The sequence below is a fragment of the Megalobrama amblycephala genome, linkage group LG3 (genome assembly GCF_018812025.1).
Source record: "Megalobrama amblycephala isolate DHTTF-2021 linkage group LG3, ASM1881202v1, whole genome shotgun sequence".
Classification (NCBI taxonomy): domain Eukaryota; kingdom Metazoa; phylum Chordata; class Actinopteri; order Cypriniformes; family Xenocyprididae; genus Megalobrama; species Megalobrama amblycephala.
In genome coordinates, this window is record NC_063046.1 from 40394064 (window position 1) to 40411057 (window position 16994).

At 36.9% G+C, this 16994-nt stretch overlaps 1 protein-coding gene across 1 annotated transcript; it reads right to left on the reverse strand.

Moving 5' to 3' along the window:
* Nucleotides 1–1980: 1980 nt before the first annotated feature.
* On the reverse strand, nucleotides 1981–15482 carry LOC125265280 (solute carrier family 12 member 3-like). The gene is made up of 26 exons (XM_048185396.1): nucleotides 15087–15482; nucleotides 14857–14946; nucleotides 13375–13450; nucleotides 13153–13248; nucleotides 12701–12840; nucleotides 11834–11944; nucleotides 11633–11744; nucleotides 11197–11327; nucleotides 11017–11101; nucleotides 10736–10896; nucleotides 9908–10015; nucleotides 9699–9822; nucleotides 9508–9609; nucleotides 8680–8835; nucleotides 8457–8556; nucleotides 8262–8373; nucleotides 6915–7049; nucleotides 6728–6834; nucleotides 6554–6636; nucleotides 6358–6444; nucleotides 4118–4216; nucleotides 3873–3984; nucleotides 3698–3784; nucleotides 3029–3161; nucleotides 2867–2934; nucleotides 1981–2627 (listed from the first exon to the last, which is right to left on the reverse strand). The coding sequence occupies exons 1-26, from the start codon at nucleotides 15330–15332 to the stop codon at nucleotides 2489–2491; spliced, it is 3000 nt and encodes a 999-aa protein (XP_048041353.1). The 5' UTR covers nucleotides 15333–15482; the 3' UTR covers nucleotides 1981–2488.
* Nucleotides 15483–16994: the final 1512 nt, after the last annotated feature.

A 16994-nucleotide genomic window follows, 5' to 3' on the forward strand; every position in this document is an offset into this window, starting at 1 on the left:
CTCTTACTCAGTCATGTAGAAAAAAACTTGATTAATGTAAAACTAGTCAACATTACAAGCAAGAAAAGTAAAACAAACACTGAAGTTTGGACATCTGAAGATCAGATCTCCTTCACCCAAAGTCACCATCATAAATGAAATGATTACAGATCATGTTGATGTGCAGACAGACACCTGATCTGTCTGCACACCTGTTTCCTGGTCTAAATGACTTGCATGACCACATATTGGATAGGCCTGGATATTTGTCATAAACCTGGTATTTTCCATGCTTAAAAGTTTATCCATCTGTTATCAGCAGCATGCAACATCTCAAACCTCCTTACACACCTCAAAGGAAAGAAAAAAAAGACACAGATGAGATCTTTTAATACATCAATTGACAATGACTGAATGAAAGACTCTTGCTCAGACATTGCCATTTCATATCTTGTGAACTTTGTCTCAAATGTTTCGCCTTAAGTAAAAACAGACCCAAATGAGTCAATAGTTGTCCAATAGTAATTGCTATCAAATTAATGATTTGATGGGAAATGTTCGATTTCATATTGAGATCTCTGGCCTTTGGTATCTTGGCAAATCTGAACACAATCTGAGAATTTTGTTTTCCTCAGAAGAAAAATTTGACAAGCAGGGCATTTGAAAGATTTCTCAATTTGAAAACGCATGAAGCGTGAAGCTCCAAACAACTCAAAAAAGTAGTCCATATGATTCGTGTGCGTTATTCCGAGTCTTCTGAATTCATTTGATTACTTTATGTGAAGAACAGACCCTAATTTGAGTTGTATTTACTACAATCGTGTCCTCCCGTTTGAATCTGGGGTGCTGGTGAGACCGTTGGTTTGTTTACATAAGTGTGCTCAGTGAGCTGCTTAAAGAAACTGCACACGTTGGTTCTTTTACAACAAGGCAAGCTAATTGTTCAGATGACAAAACATTTGATCTAAAACATATTTGTTTTTTTATCTAAAACATATTTTTTATGAAACATAAAAAAAGTTTTGAAAATTACTTGTGATCATAATCTAGGACCTTTATACAGTGCATGCCATTCAGACTGTCTATCTCTCATGGTCATTAGAAGTCATTGAATACAAGGGCAGTGAGGCAACAAGTCAGCTGCCCTTTTTCAGACACAGCCAGACTGGCATGCTTCTCAGAATAGTAAATCATCTGAAACAGTTATTTCAACAGTGTGCACACTTAAAATAAGATCATTCAGAATTCAGAAAGGGTTGACCAAGCTTGGAAAATTAGTTTTAAGAGAGATCAGTAATGTCTCAAATTGTGTTTGGGGTTGTCTAGACACCAAAGTCTGTGATCAAAAGTCTCAAAATGAACTCAAACAAGTCTCATTAAATGATCTGAGCTGCATACCACATACATTTTAAAGCTCTAATTATTCAAAATCATGAGAATCATCAGAATCATTAATCATTCTCACTTAAAAATGAGATCACATGGAAGAAACTGAACCACGCCGCGCTATAGTTCTAGTGTGAGTATTGACTGTAATACCATTAACCATTATAGCCTGTGATTTTTTTTTCTTTTTTTTTCTGGAAGAGGCTGCTGGTCAATATGTAATTTATGTACAAAGCAAAATCTGATAATATTGGACTCATAAATCATTTATGTTTGAAATGTAAAAGAATCATAATTTGAGGTTAAACAAACTCACTTGTTAATTATTAAACCCTGAGAGTGTTTTAGGTTAGCAGCCCCAAAACACATAGTGACGCCGTCACACTTCAAAATGTGTGCATGTCATTTTATTAAATGCAAAACATCAAGTTCACTTTTCTTCATCATTTTTGAATTCCCAGTGTCTTTGAATCAACTGGCGTTTTACATTTACATTTACGCATTTGGCAGCCCTTTTATCTAAAGCAAATAATATATTCAGCTGTAATATATTCTGTTAAATACAGCATTACTTTCTTTTTCTTGGTGTAATGAGACAATCAATGAAAACTGAGATGTTCGCCATAGTACGCAATTGTATTTTTCACATTGAAAAGCACATCAAGAACATATTTGTAATTTAACATATTTGTAACAACTTAATGATCTACTATTCATATGCAGTAATGTATGTAACATAATGTAACATTGTTATAATATTATTATTGTGTCTTGTTTATATGGCATGAAACTCTTTTATTCTACATTAAAATGAAGGTCCTCAGATAAGTGACTTCCCTCCACCAGCATAACGCCACTGCATTCCTATTATATTCTTTCTAGTCGACTCTCTTTGACTTGTATCATCCTCAAAGATTATACAGACATGTTATATGAACATGATATAAATATATATTCACAGTAATACAATCATTGTATAAGAGGATTAAGCAGCTCATTTCAGTTCAAAAGGATCTGATTCACAGAAGCACGTTTAACATCTTCACACCACTGAAACTGACAGCAGCTTCACGTGCAGTAATAAATGCGTTTAATGATGAACAGTCACGTTAATGCGAGTGTTTTACTGGCAGTAGAAGGTCATGACGTTCTCTTGGTTTCCTCGTATGAGCAAGACGGGGCAGTGGATGCCGTAGCTCAGCGCTTCCAGCCAGGCCATATAGAGAGAACTGGGACAGTTGACATCAGGGACTGGAAGAGAACTGAAATACACATATTCTGTTGGTATCAGCTGGTATCAGGCATAAATGAGCAGTTAAATCTGGTCATATTAGTTAAGCGAGTTAAGAAGTGGTTTTGATTTAGTTTTCAAAGGCCCCAAAATATGCAAAAGTATGACCAGTTGCTTGTGATGTCACTCATTTGTAAGTCACTTTGAATTAATACATGCAAATGACATATCATATGGGATGGGTCAACTGCTCTAACTATCAATACCCACATTACAACCAGAGCCGCGGGGATGGAGTTCTTCTTGATGATCTCGTTTAGTCTCACAGTCCTCTCCACCTGAAAATAAAAGACAGTCAAATAGAGGAACTGATGGATCACAGTCCTGTTCAAAATGACACACACCAGCAAACAGACACACACACACACACACCTTGGGTTTTATGGCCTCCAGGTCTTTGTCGGAAAATTTCCATGGACTAAGTCTCTTGAGCTCCTGTACATCTCCTCCGGTCTGTTCTACACTCAGCTTGAAGGGGGCGATGGTTTCCTCATACCGCTGCATACTACAGGAACAGAGAGAAAGAAGAATTTTTCACATACTGTCCATTATTACGGTTCCTCTATTCCCACTATGTCTGAAACGCGCCGATTTCTCCTTCTGAAAAGCTCAGAGTGCTCTGATTGGCTGACCCAGTACGTTGTGCATGTATCGGAAATGTAATGCCCCTTACCATTATCGCAAACTTAAGCTTCCAAGGCTTCTAAAACATTTGTTATCACACCATTAAAATCAATGTTGTTGGTTTTACCAAATCAGTTCGAGCCTGAGTCGGATTCTGAAAATGTAGATGATGAAGCAGATCGACTTTTTGTAACTTTGCAGACTACAGGCTATACATCCACAAACAGATACATCGCACATTAAAGGAAAAGGAAAACATTACAAAGCGTCATATGACCCCTTGAATAAATACTATAATAGTATTTTAGCAAACAGTATTCAGAAGTGGTAAGTAGGATGTTTCTAATAGCACATGAGGTCAGCATTACTACAAACCTGCATGTTTTGTATATGTGTTAATTTGCGAACATTTCTCACTTTTTAGGCAGAGGAGCTTTATCCACGTCTGTTATGATAACAATGTCCTCGAACTCCAGCCGGAATCTTTTCAACAGCATCTTCATGCTAAAATAAGAAACATATTTAAAGAACCACTGTTTCTTCATATCTTCATAAACTAGTAACAGATGATGATGATATAACATCCACTGACTCTTTACGGTCTTCCTTCATGGTCTCTTTGTCTCCTAAGATAAACACTCTGATTTTGCACTTTTTCCAGCGGTTTCTTCTGGTCAACAAATAAGGCACTAAAAGAGTCAGACCTGAGAAAGAGCAACAGTGTTCAGAATAAGAAAATGGGACCAAAACCAACCCAGACTGAACTAGATTGGAACTTTATGCTGTGATTTTTTTTCCACAGTGAGTTTAAGTCTCTTTCAGGCAGTCGTGTCTCACCTCCATCATCAGAGATCCAGTAGATATCAATAGTCTTCCTGCCCTGTTTCGTCTGAAACACAGATCTGACCTGATCGTTAGTGCCATCGTCAGAAATATCTGGATGGGGAGTCAAAAAAGGAGGTGAGACGTGCGTAAAAACCACTGACATCACACCAACCAAAGCTTTATTGAGGAAAAGTTAGTGCATCCTGTCAACTTTGCTGATTATAACAGAACTGTTCTGGGGTGTGTTTCCCGTAAAACGACATAACTCACTGCTTAACTACCATAGTATGATGCGTCATTGAAGAAATCAGCTATCTAGTCATAAATGTTTCCCGAAACCTTATAGTCGCAAATTTGTCGTTCAACTACGTTGGTTAATGGTGTCATGCCTTCACAGTCACAATGGCGCTGTATGACTGATTGGTTTTATTTAATTTTCATTTTTTTTTATTTAAAATATTCTCAAATTTGTGTAAGTAAATGTATTTTGTGTTTTAAACTGCTTTACCATGATTATTTTAGTTGATTGGTAAGTTATAATGGACAATGGGCTCTTGCCATGTTTGTTTGCGCTTGTGACACAGAGAATCTGATTTACATGCAAATACTTCCTCTTTTCCTGAAAAACATGACAGTGAGCTGAGAGAAAAATACAGTAAACTTTAAAGTGACTTATAGTGATATGTATAAAACATGCTGTCAAATTGTATTTGTATGGTTATTTTCTCGCTTCCATTGGCATCAGTGTGAATTTTTACAAACTATAAATGTTTTATTCTAATAGATCTGTGTATTTAAAGGGGTACTTCACCCCTGGAAAGATGAATGTGTATTTAAAATTGGTCATTTATGTAGTAGAAATGTGAAATTATTTTTGAATTTGGAGCTTTCTAGACTGAGAAAAGGCAGAAAATGTATTTTTGACTAATGTGGATGAAAGACAACAACTCCCAGAATGCACTTGTTTTGCTGCCCTTGCGAGGCCACGCCCAAACCACGCCTATCGGTTACAGGTGCCATTACCAGGAAAATTCAAACAACTAGGCTTGCTTTGTTACATATTAATTCTATAAATCGTGAGTTAGTTCATACATTTACAGCGAAATGGTGCTAAATTGCATTGTACCTGGATGTACACCCAAAACCAGGAAAGGACAAGTAAGTTTCCATCATTTTCCGATTAAGTTAAAGATTTGGAGCGATGTAAACAGTGGCTGCGGGCCATCAAACACCCGAAGTTTGGAGATGACACCGTTATAGAAAACCTAAAAAAACGCAGAATATGTAGTCTCCATTTCAAGCACGAGGACTACGAACCAAATATCCTTGCAATGAAGAGAACCATTCTGAAGGACACCGCGATCGATATTCACTTTCCCAGAGGACAGACAGCCTGGGCATCTGGTACTAAGCGTATTCGCCTAGAGGTAAGACTCGCTGATACTAGACTGATAACACAGTAGCCTATATGTAGTGTTGTAGTCTTAGCAAAGTAACGTTAGATAGACAATTACATATAAGTTGCATATAAGTTGACTGTTATCAAAGTAAAGCCACTGTTCTGTAAAACTGAGTTAATCTATTTATCTATTTATGCTAACGTTACCACAAAAGCCTGTTGCTGTATTGGTTGAGATGACTGCAGAGACCGATACATTTGCGAGATGAACCACTGATGTAGTGCAGACAAAATAAAGTTAATTACTGTAAGCTTAAAAATATAATTGACACCCACTTTTGATAGAATCTTTGATCTATGTCCGTGAGTAACCTCAAACGCGCATATGTATGGGCGTGGTGAAAAAATGCGGAACTACCTGCTATTACAGGCTGTAGTTTTAAGCCTCTAGCCAAAAAAGCCTCCGATGACGCAAAATGACGATTTTTGCGTCATCGGAGGCTTTTTTACAGAATAAAAATGCATAAATCTCTCATCTCGGGCTGATATGAAGGGGGAAAGCACGGTAATTCGAAAATACTAGTGGTATTCTACTAATACAAAGCTTAATGCTAAATCCTGAAGTAACTCTTTAATTGTCTGAAACAAAGTAATTGATTAGAGTGGGAATGTTCTGATTGGTCTGCTGGATGCCAATGTCCACTGTTCTGATTGGCTGACTGGGTGATGACATCAGGATTCCATCACTTGAAATGTAGATGGTCGATTGTATCATTCTAGTTTGTCACAACACTTCACTAACAGTGTAGACGGGGTAAAAGTGCACAAAAAAGACTTCAAATGTATTTGTCACCTGAATTCCGGTCTGTCTCGTCTTTTTCAGATTGTGGAACTTCGTCCGCATCAAACGCCGGATTCTCAATTGCCGATAATCTGCCTGCTGCTCCATTCAGTCAAAACAGACCCATGTCAAACTCTGTTTTATGATGCAAACTGCAGCACCAATGCATTATCAAATCATTATACTGTATAAAACACACAGTACACACCTGAACTCTGTAAAGCATCTGTAACGTCCAATCCATCCATCATTCTCATAATCGCAAGGCCGTAGCTGCAGTCAAATGCATCGCTGAACAAGAAACATTAAACAATGTCAAAACAGAAAGAAATTCATGACAAATAAACTGATATTTGTGAACAAAAGCAGCATCTGAACTCACCTGATGGTGTTGACGTAGTCCTGTAAGCTCTCAGGTTCACATTCCTGCCAGTTCGTCTTGTATCCCATAACGAGGGTGTTCGGCTTCAGTTTACCGAGACCTGAAGCCTAGAAAGATGACTGAATCATTGAGAAGCACGTAATGAGGAGAAGAAAAAGGTGTTAGAATAGGTTAGCGATGGTCTTACCTGCATGAGATTGTGCGCGCCATCTTTCAGACAGTCGCTGTTGAAGGACGTGTAGAAAGAACGAACCTTCCTCTGATTCAGCCAGTCCACCAGCATATCGGTGCTGTGCTGTGGAAAACTGGACTTCTCGTCCTCCTGAAAGCATGAGAGCGCAATAAACCCACAACACCTTCACTTCACAAGTGCACACTGAATAATCTATTTGGTGTTTTGGTGAAATCAAGATGATCCAAGTGTGTCAATCAGGTTTTTTTTTCGTAAATTATATTTCCTGAATAAATTATTTCTGAAGGATCATGTGACATTAAAGACGGGAGTAATGGTGCTCAAAATTCAGCTTTGATCACAGGAATAAATTACATTTTAAAACATTCAAATACAAAACAGTTATTTTAAACTGTATAATATTACACTCTTTTTATTTTTGTTCAAATAAAAGGAGCCTTCTTTCAAAATCATTAATAATGGCGGTTCAAAAAAAAAAAAGGCAAAAAAAAAAATTATACTTAGTACAAAAAATTCTAAACTTTGATATGCAGTCTTTTTTATTGTTATAATGATTTTAAAATGTGCACCATTGAGTAATTCTCTGTAGCCATCTAGTGACTGTAGTTAAAAATTAATGTTATTTTAATTTTAAAAGTGTTTGCTTTCCAGTAGATGGCAGGCACGTTTTTCAAGTCTATCACTATGAATGAATTTGAGAAATGCAGATCTTTTTTTAAAGTGGATTTAACATAAAATTGCTATTTTATATAAATGTATATATTTAAATTAACAATTGAGGCAAATAAATAAAAAATACCCCAAAACTGCATGACTTTACATTAAAAATATTAAAGTGAGCGATATTATGTTTTTATTAAAAAGTTACATTATGTTACAAAATCACATTGGACTAGTTGGACAGAAAAATGTATATTGTTGCCCAATGTGTAATAGCATAGCAAGAAACATAGCATAACATAAGTTATATGCACTATATTAGCCTATTTTATTATTTGCCTAATATTATTACGTTATGAGTAATAGCTGCATACATACCTTTATCTTTTGCATGTTGACCCCTTTTCCTTTTTATTTATTTACCTAAATCGGCCTCCGGTGGCTTAGACCTTTTGTCTTACCATAATTTATTGTTGATTTAGAACTTGTGCCACTCTCCCTATAGACTTCACCTCATCCCTTCTTCTCGTATACTTCTGTTCTGAGTGAGAGTTCTTCTCTGGGCGCACACTTCGAGTCCCTCCTGACTAGGTTAATTGCTCTTAGTTGCCCATGTCGCCCATGCCTAAATCCGCCACTGTGAACTTGCATATTATAGGTCTATCTGTGTAAGATTCTTACCATGATAATGTTCCCACAGATCATCAGGCTGATGTTTTTGGTGAAAGTGCCCACAAAGTCCACCAGAGCAGGACGGGCATTCGGAGGGCCAGTCAAAACAAGACACTGAGGCCTAAGAGAGAGTTTACATGTGAGCGGCCGGTGTATAGTTATCTGTCGCGGTCAGTTTGATCATATTTACATTTACAGTCTCACCTGAAGTTTTTGACGTGATCATTCACACCAGTCAGAGACATTGAGAAGGACAAAGCCATATTGTAGAAACTGGCCTGATAAGACGAGCCCCAGTTAATCTCTGAACACACGATCAGACAACAGTCAGTGTGTTTAAATAACTGAACTTAAATTATGTTTTGATGATCATCTACATCACACTGGGTCATTGAAAGCAAAGCAGATAAATAATGAAGTTACTCACGAGGCTTTGTATAGGAAACATATCCTAACAGGAAGAAGACGAGAATGGTCGTGACAAGAGCGGCCCACCATGTGAACAGAAACATGAGGGCGACAGACAAGAAAGCAGCAAACAGAGACGTCCACGGACTGTAGAAACGGTACTCCGGCCGCCAGCCTGCGAGAGACAGACAACGAACATGATTATTAGACTTAAAGAGCAACTGTTCTCAAAAAGGGCTTCAAAATGACTTAAAATAGAGAAATAAAGTTATTTCTTATTTTAATTCATTCCCTCAACAACTGTTTGTTTTCTTTTTCTTTGAAGACCCAGAATTCACACAGTCTTGGAAAACCAGGATATTTGACGAAATGTCATTTTAAAAGTGTGATTTCTAGACCTGGAAAAGTCATGCACAAAATCTTATGGGCATTCATGGGCATTTTATAATAATACATTTTTTTTTTTTATAGATATGCCAAGCTGTAAAATGTTTTATCAGGGAGAAAATATCCTGAAATTTAATTGTTTGCATTTTAATTGTATAATATTTATTATTTTCAGTTTTGTATATTTTTTTTTTTTATATTATATTTGTCAATTTACAGAAACCGGGAGAGTCCATATATTAAACTAAGTTTAAGAATTTGTGAAGAAGTGTCTGAATTTGACCAGATCATATTTCTGAATGTCTTTTTAATAAAAAAACATTGCCTTAAATAGTAAAACAAGCAGAGCAGGAAGGACCCATTAATATTATATTCATTTTCACATTACATAATTGTTTATCTGTTAATAAAGTCTGTCATTTATGCTATGAAAAACTGCTGCTGATGATGAAGTTCTCACCAGGTGATTTGGTGACCGACGCATGGAAGCAGCTGAAGTTAATGAGGCCGTAAGAGCAGAGGAAGAAGTTGGAGATCAGAGGAGCGATTGTGTTCAGATCACCTGAAAAGATCAACATGACAGCAAACTTTAAAGCATCAATAGAGAGAGAATCACCTCCGTAAATGATGTGGGAGAGATCCAGGACTCACCGATGAGGATGAAAGCCATAGCAATGATGAACGTGAGACAGTAGCCTCGTAGAGGCTCGTTGTTTTTCCCGTAACCTTTTGCGAAGAAGCCGATGAAGGGGTAGATGTTATCCTTACACAAACACTGCATGAAAACACACATACAGAAATGTTACAGTCAACTGTATGCAGGATAAACAACATTAAATCAAAATGGCTGCACCGTCTACCTGGAAAACTTTGGGTGCAGACACCAAGAAACCCAGCGCTGATGACAAGGTGGCAGCAAAGACACCAATGGTGATCAAAATGCCAGATCCTGAAACAGTGGTAAGAATCTGGAGGAAAAAAAAAAACAGTAATAGTAGCTATAAGTCAGTCTATCTATCCATGTATCCATCCACACAACAATCACTTAATATTCAGCAATATTACTGATCTGATGCTACTGGATGAGAACTGAACTGAGCTGGACAGTGACATCACTGTTTTCTGCAGAGCTGCTTGCATTTAATAATTGATGATCTTTACAACAGAATGAATCAACACTGAACTGACTTTGGCTGAACAATGACACTATTTTTTAGAGCAGCTTAGAATAGCATAAATTAATTATTTGCATTATTGAATCATTTTCCTGTTTATCACCGTAAAGCTGCTTTGAAACAATCTGTATTGTATAAAGCGATAAATAAATAAAGATGATTTAACTTTACAACAAAATAATGAAAAACTATAACAAAAAAATAAAAATAAAAAAAAAAATGAAAATAAAAATGAATTCAAAATATTAATAAAAACTATAACAGTACATTACTAATAGTAAAATAATATTTAACAGGCATAAGATTTAGAGTGAATATACTGTGAATTTATTTAATGAGCGTGGCTTTCCTGGAAGCCCAATTCCATAAAAATATTATTTGCAAATTGTTCAAATGCATTACTTTAAAATAATTTTTTTTTTTTTTTTTTATCTTTTTCTTTATTCCCTTTAATTTAATTATGGAAATAAATGAAACACAATGTCTATGTATCAACAGGGCTGATGTTCTCACCCGGAAGTTGTTTGCCAGTCCAGAGCTACACGTGCGGTTCTGTTCACATCGGTCAAAATTATAGCCGAATTTACACCCCAGACCAGTGCAGTGGGTCGTAAAATTCGATAGCGCTAAACTATCGTTCAAATTTCCAGAAGCATCTCTTACAACAGTTGCAGCTGAGGATGAAGAGAGTAAGTGCTTCAGTGAGAAGAACGGTTCACCAATAAGACCAATTTCAATTCATTTAATAAGAGTTTATGATATGAAATGTGTGACGGAAAAATGTTTCATCTCACCACATGTGACTGAAATCAATAAATAGCTCAAGGTGGTCCACAATATGGCCAGCAGGGTCCCTTTAGGAATCCCACCAGTTGGATCCTGGAAAACCACAAACACACGTCATTTCTGTAGTGTTTTAAGGCATGGTGACTTTCCAACTTTACACTCTCTGCCTGAAAAATGGCAATATTTACCTTGAGATCTCCACAGATGTTGACGCCAGACAGAATTCCTGTGGCAGCAGGGAAAAAAATGGCGAACATCCTGAAGAAATATCCATCTTTACCTCGGAAGGAAGGCAGCAGGTTATCCACAAAAATCTCAGCTGCAAGAAGAAAACTGTGGTTAGGTTTGGTTGTTCCAGCGCAAACCAACATCAAGCTGAATGTTCATAATTTGACAAAGTTATTTCAAGTTTCAGGGCAAGTTTCAACAAACAAAGTCGCACGACAGAGCTACGTGGTTAATGCATGACACCATCCATTAATCGTATATGTTGTGTTAATGTTATATGTAGATGAACTGAGCTTGATAAACAAGAGCTTGTCATCTACTGTTTATTTGTTTTGTTGTAGCAGGTCGAAATATCGCACTTGAAGGCCACATTAGACCTGGATCTTGTATACTCACCACGGTAGCCGAAAAATCCTGCAGCTTGCTTTTCTGGAGTTGGGGGAATGACCGTCCCAACAAAATAATTTATTAAGGAGAGCATGATTGCAATGAAGAACAGGATCTGAGCCTGTGGTGGAGTGAAAACCAAGAAGAACAATTGTGTTACAAGAGGTAGTATTGGGAAATGAATGAAGACAGGAGCAGAGGACAGTATACCTTCGCCTCCCAACTCATGCCAGCGAATGTGATGCAGAGGAGGATGGCGACAGTAACTGCTCCAATGATCCTCACGTCATTGACATCGTCCACCATCTGAGATTTATAGTCCTGAGAATAAATAAAACAATTGTGGGTTGTGGAGATTCGAACAGCTGTGCTGTCTGTTACCTTTGAGCTCAAATGTACATGCTATACACATTAACAATGCACTTTTTACTTTCTGTCTTTCTCTTCTGGTAAAACCGACCAACCGACAATATGAAACAAAAAAATATATTTAAATTTTTGCATTCCCTCACAAATGGTTTGGGTTCCCTCAAGAAACTTTGTGCTCACTCTCAAAACAAACTTTTTTTTTGCTAACTTTTTCAATCACTTGCAAAACTTTTGAGTTCTTTTTAGATTTTGGTCAAATTAAATATTCTCTGGCTTTTACAAGTTGCAAACATAAACTTTCTGTTTTAAAAGAAAAGATGTCAACGCAAGAAAATAAAATCACTGACAACCCATTTAATGATTTTTTGGATTACGACAGTAGAATTAAAAACATTTACCCTAAAAATTTCAATACAGTGACGTTTTTTCAAAACAGATGTTTTACTGCGAGTTAAAATTTTCAGTAATCCTAATGGGGATGGATTTTTTTTTTTTACCTGAAAAATGATGAAAACTTGATTTCCCCCTGAGGTTTTAAGTTAATATTTTAATAATTTAACAACACATTCAGATGTTCATGGATCTCTGACGTTTGTTAATAGTCACATGACCTGCAGTTTGGGAAACCCTGCATTACAGTAAGTAAAATGAGAAAAGCTGCTCTCTGAGTTTCCTTCAAGCCCTACAACGTGTGCATGTATGTCTTACTTTCAGAAGATCTCTGACAGTTTCGGCAAAGCCCACTGTGTGGAGCGCACAGGCGAGAGCGTTGGCGAACGCAAAGAGCAAACCGATGGGCGCTCCAAGCTCCGGACCCAGACTCCGAGAGATCATGAAGTACGTGCCACCTGGAGGAAAGATTGCAGATGAAACTTGATGAAATGATTTTCACTTGCTTTGACAAATTGGCTTCACTTGTTTAAAAAAAATACACCTCACTAAATGTGTTTAAGATAAAAAAAAAAAAAATAAAAAAATAAAAAAAACAACAACAACAACAACAAAAACAATGCATTTCTTGGGCAATTTTACGAATCTCAGGTAAACTTATATTTTTTTAAGTAGCCTATATTTTACTGGAAAACAAGACAAAATTTCTGATTAAACCCACATTAAATGGAATGTTCCTGGTATTACGGTAAACAATTAATTTGACTCACCAGATTTGACCTTCCCGTTGGTGGAGATTGCAGACACTGACGTTGCCGTGATTGTTGTGACAGTGACAGACATAAAGATAATGACGTAGGTCAGAACTGCAAGCAAAAAAGCACAAATGTGTCAAGTAACTTTAAGGTCTAGATCCTTTCAGTTCTCTGAGGGAGGACATATTTAACTTGAGAAGTGACTTTAACTGATTCAGTAAACCAGAATCAACTCACTGAGTCCAGCTTGAGATGTGATCCATGGCAGCCGCAGGTACATAATGACTCCCCAGATGTTCAACATACAGCGAATCTGAAAGAGAATCACAGAAAACTTATCAGTGGTGTGTGGATCTAAGTATTTTTGTATTGCAACATTATTTTGCAAACTGTTGAGACAATTACAGACAGTGAAAATGTTTCACAGGGAATTTCTTATGAAATAAGCTTCAAGTACACATCTGAATCATTTTCTTATATGATTTATTGAGCTACTCTGATTAAAGTAATATGTAATGTTATGTAATAGGCTACGTCATAATACAGTTATGACAATTACATACACTTTTATTTGAGTGTTACCTATATGTAGGCCTATAACACAAAATAATATTTATAATGACAAAACATTATGATTTTACAAAGCTCTCACATTAGAAGGCTTTCTTGTTTTGCTTCATAACTAACTTAACGTACAACTTAATTTTGCTTCTGTATTTGTATCTTTAAAAAATTACTAATCGAGGGAAAAGCCGAAATAGTTCAACAAAACCTGCTAAATTCATGCATAGACACAGAATCCCCTCATAAATCCACAGAATGCTGAGGTCAGTCACGCGATTGGCCGCTGCTGTACTCAGAAGCGCGATTGTGAGACGTGATTGGCTACCGCTGAAGCCAGCCACGCGATTAGCCGCTACTGAAGTCAAACGAAAAGCGCGCAACACGAACGTTGACAAAATGTGTTCGGTCCACAAATCCACCAAACAAAAAGTCTCATTATTGGTTCCCCAATAATGAAGTAGGTGACAAATTTTACTTTCAAAACGTCGAATTAACATCCCTGTTTAGCAAATTTGTACTCCCAGTTCAGAATCAAATGAGAGGTATTACTGAGATTAACGAGAAAACATTCAGAGGTATTATGATAATGATAGTTTGGGTGAAATGTACTGAGAGACGTGAAATTAGCCTAAGGTTCGTATTTATTATTTTGTATTTTATTTCACTTTATTATTTATTTAATTTGACTATGTGGAGAAATGTGACCTGAAATTCATCCACATTCAGTCACAGTTGGCAATAGAGATATAAAATAAATGTGGAGAGCCGCTCAGACCATCTGCTCTAGGGTTAATTTGAGTTCTCTGAGAGGGGCATCTGGCTTTGGACTAGGCTACATGTATCTTGGCAAATATGAGTACTGTTTGAGACACATTTTTTAAAGTTATATTTTTTGGCATTTTTTATTAGATAGGATAGTACAAGAGGAGACACTGGGAGAGTACAGACAAGAACAGGACTGAGAAAGGACCTCAAGCTGAGATTTGAACTTAAGTTACCCAAAGCACTCGTAAAATCTCTACTTTGTAACCCTATAGAGAAGACACATTGGGTCTTTTTCTCAGAAGAAAAATCTAAGAAGCTGGAGACAAAACATCAGCTTGCCTACTGCTTGAGATGTTAAAGAGATCAAAAATATGATTGCTTCTTTCTCACCATGACTCCCAGAACCCATCCAAAGCGAACAAGCTTGACTTTGGGCCGTTCATCATCCTCCGGTGGTGGAGGAAGATCATCAGGTTCTGGCTGTTGACAGCAACATACAGAGAATCAACACCAAATTTCAAAGTGTTGCCATCCAAACAATATTTATAGACTCAAATGTATATAAATTTAATTAGACAAGTATTTTCATTTAAATAACAATTTCATTCAAATTTACTTACTGGTTTGCGCAGAATATCCAGTGATGGTCTGCTATTTTTTATACGTCCGGAGAATGTGTCCTTGGCATAAAATTCATATTTTGGCACAGGGTCAAGTGGATTGTAGAATGACATTTTTGTCTTGTCCTGCTCCTTCCCATAATCAACCTCTCCCATATCCACGGTAACACCTTGAGGTGGGACATTGTTGTCCGGGCGCCGCAGACCTGGGATTAAGTTTCTGATGCTATCAATAAATTTGACCATTCTGTAGGACTTGAAACTTTAAGATGTCGACCTTTCCTGCTTTAATCCTTATGGAGATCACGGAAATTATCCAACACCTCCACGGCGCCGAAATTACAGCACCGAGACGAATCGAGATGAACTGACCTTCCTCAGCTGTCAGGAAATGAGTTGCATTTTCTTTTATACCTTAATTGAGCCTACTTACACACCCATTATTAGACGTACACAAACACTGTTGCAGAACCATGACTGGCAGTTCTTTGTATTGTGTTCTCTTGCTATCTTTGAAGTCTTCTTCAGAAATATCTACAAACTGGTTTCCCAAGATGACACATCTGTCAAATAGAGTTTGTCTAGCAACAGTTTGAATGTGTGAACATCAGATATCTTTCTCCCAAAGTGAGCACAATATATGAAATTATTACAAATGATTATTATTGGTCTAAATTACTTGACTTACTTGGTTAGCTGGATGGGACTGGAAACTTGCCATAAACCTATGATTTTTTCATGCTTTGAAGCAATGCTTCTTTTGTCAGAGAAGCAACATCTCAAACCTGCTCACAAAATCTGCCGGAAATAAAGAGACACAAATGAGATCTTTTTAATACATTATGGCCTGATTTTACAGACAAGGCTTAGATTAAGCCAGGGTTAGGTCTAAGTTCAATTAGGACATTTAAAAGGTTAGTTCACCCAAAAATAAAAATTCTGTCATTTATTACTCACCCTCATGCTGTTCAACACCCGTAAGACCTTCGTTAATCTTCGGAACACAAATTACGATATTTTTGTTGAAATCCGATGGCTCAGTGAGGCCTCCATAACCAGCAATGACATTTCCTCTCTCAAGATCCATTAATGTACTAAAAACATATTTAAATCAGTTCATGTGAGTACAGTGGTTCTATATTAATATTATAAAGCGACAAGAATATTTTTGGTGCGCCAAAAAAACTAAATAACGACTTTAGTGATGGACGATTTCAAAACACTGCTTCAGGAAGCTTCGGAGCATAATGAATCAGCGTATCGAATCATGATTCGGATTGCGTGTCAAACCGCCAAACTGCTGAAATCACACAACTTTGCCGCTCCGAACATCTGATTCGATGTGCTATTTTAAGATATGTCAGTGCAAGTTGCTTTCAGTTAAAACAGCTCAAATATGCATTTTAGTCAGGGACTAGGCTTAAGCCTTGTCTTGTGAAACCAGGTGTAACTGTTTCTCCTAACAATAATATTAAATAGGGAGACTTTTGCTCAGATGTTGGTCTTTTATAGCCCATCAACTCAATCCTACATAGTTCTCCTGAAATTAAACAAATCCAAATGAGACACTCATTGTCATCCAGTAAGAGTATAAAGCTATAAACTGAATGCAGAAAGCAGCTCATTTGATGTGAAATTTTTGATGGCAGACTTTAGTATCTTTGCAAACCTGAGCAAAATTGTTGAGATCTCTTCAGAAACTCTTGAGGTTACTGGGATCTCTTTCTCAGGAGAAGCATCTAATCAGGAAACTTTAAAAAGTCACAATTTGCTTTTTAATCTCACTGCTGAGATATTAAAGAGATATTGTTTCCAAATAATAAAAAAACATACTCCAGTTGCTTCAGATGGACTCCAGTCTTTACAACTGATTACTCAATAACTATGTTTACTTTTTTATTTTGCCCA

Excerpts from the sequence above, each read along its gene's own strand:
- LOC125265280 (XM_048185396.1), bottom strand. The coding sequence starts at position 15,332 with ATGGTCAAATTTATTGATAGCATCAGAAACTTAATCCCAGGTCTGCGG. Across the intron at positions 9,610-9,698 it reads TATGGCTTTCATCCTCATCG|GTGATCTGAACACAATCGCT; the intron begins GTGAGTCCTGGA and ends TGATCTTTTCAG. Across the intron at positions 8,557-8,679 it reads TGTTTCCTATACAAAGCCTC|AGATTAACTGGGGCTCGTCT; the intron begins GTGAGTAACTTC and ends TCGTGTGTTCAG.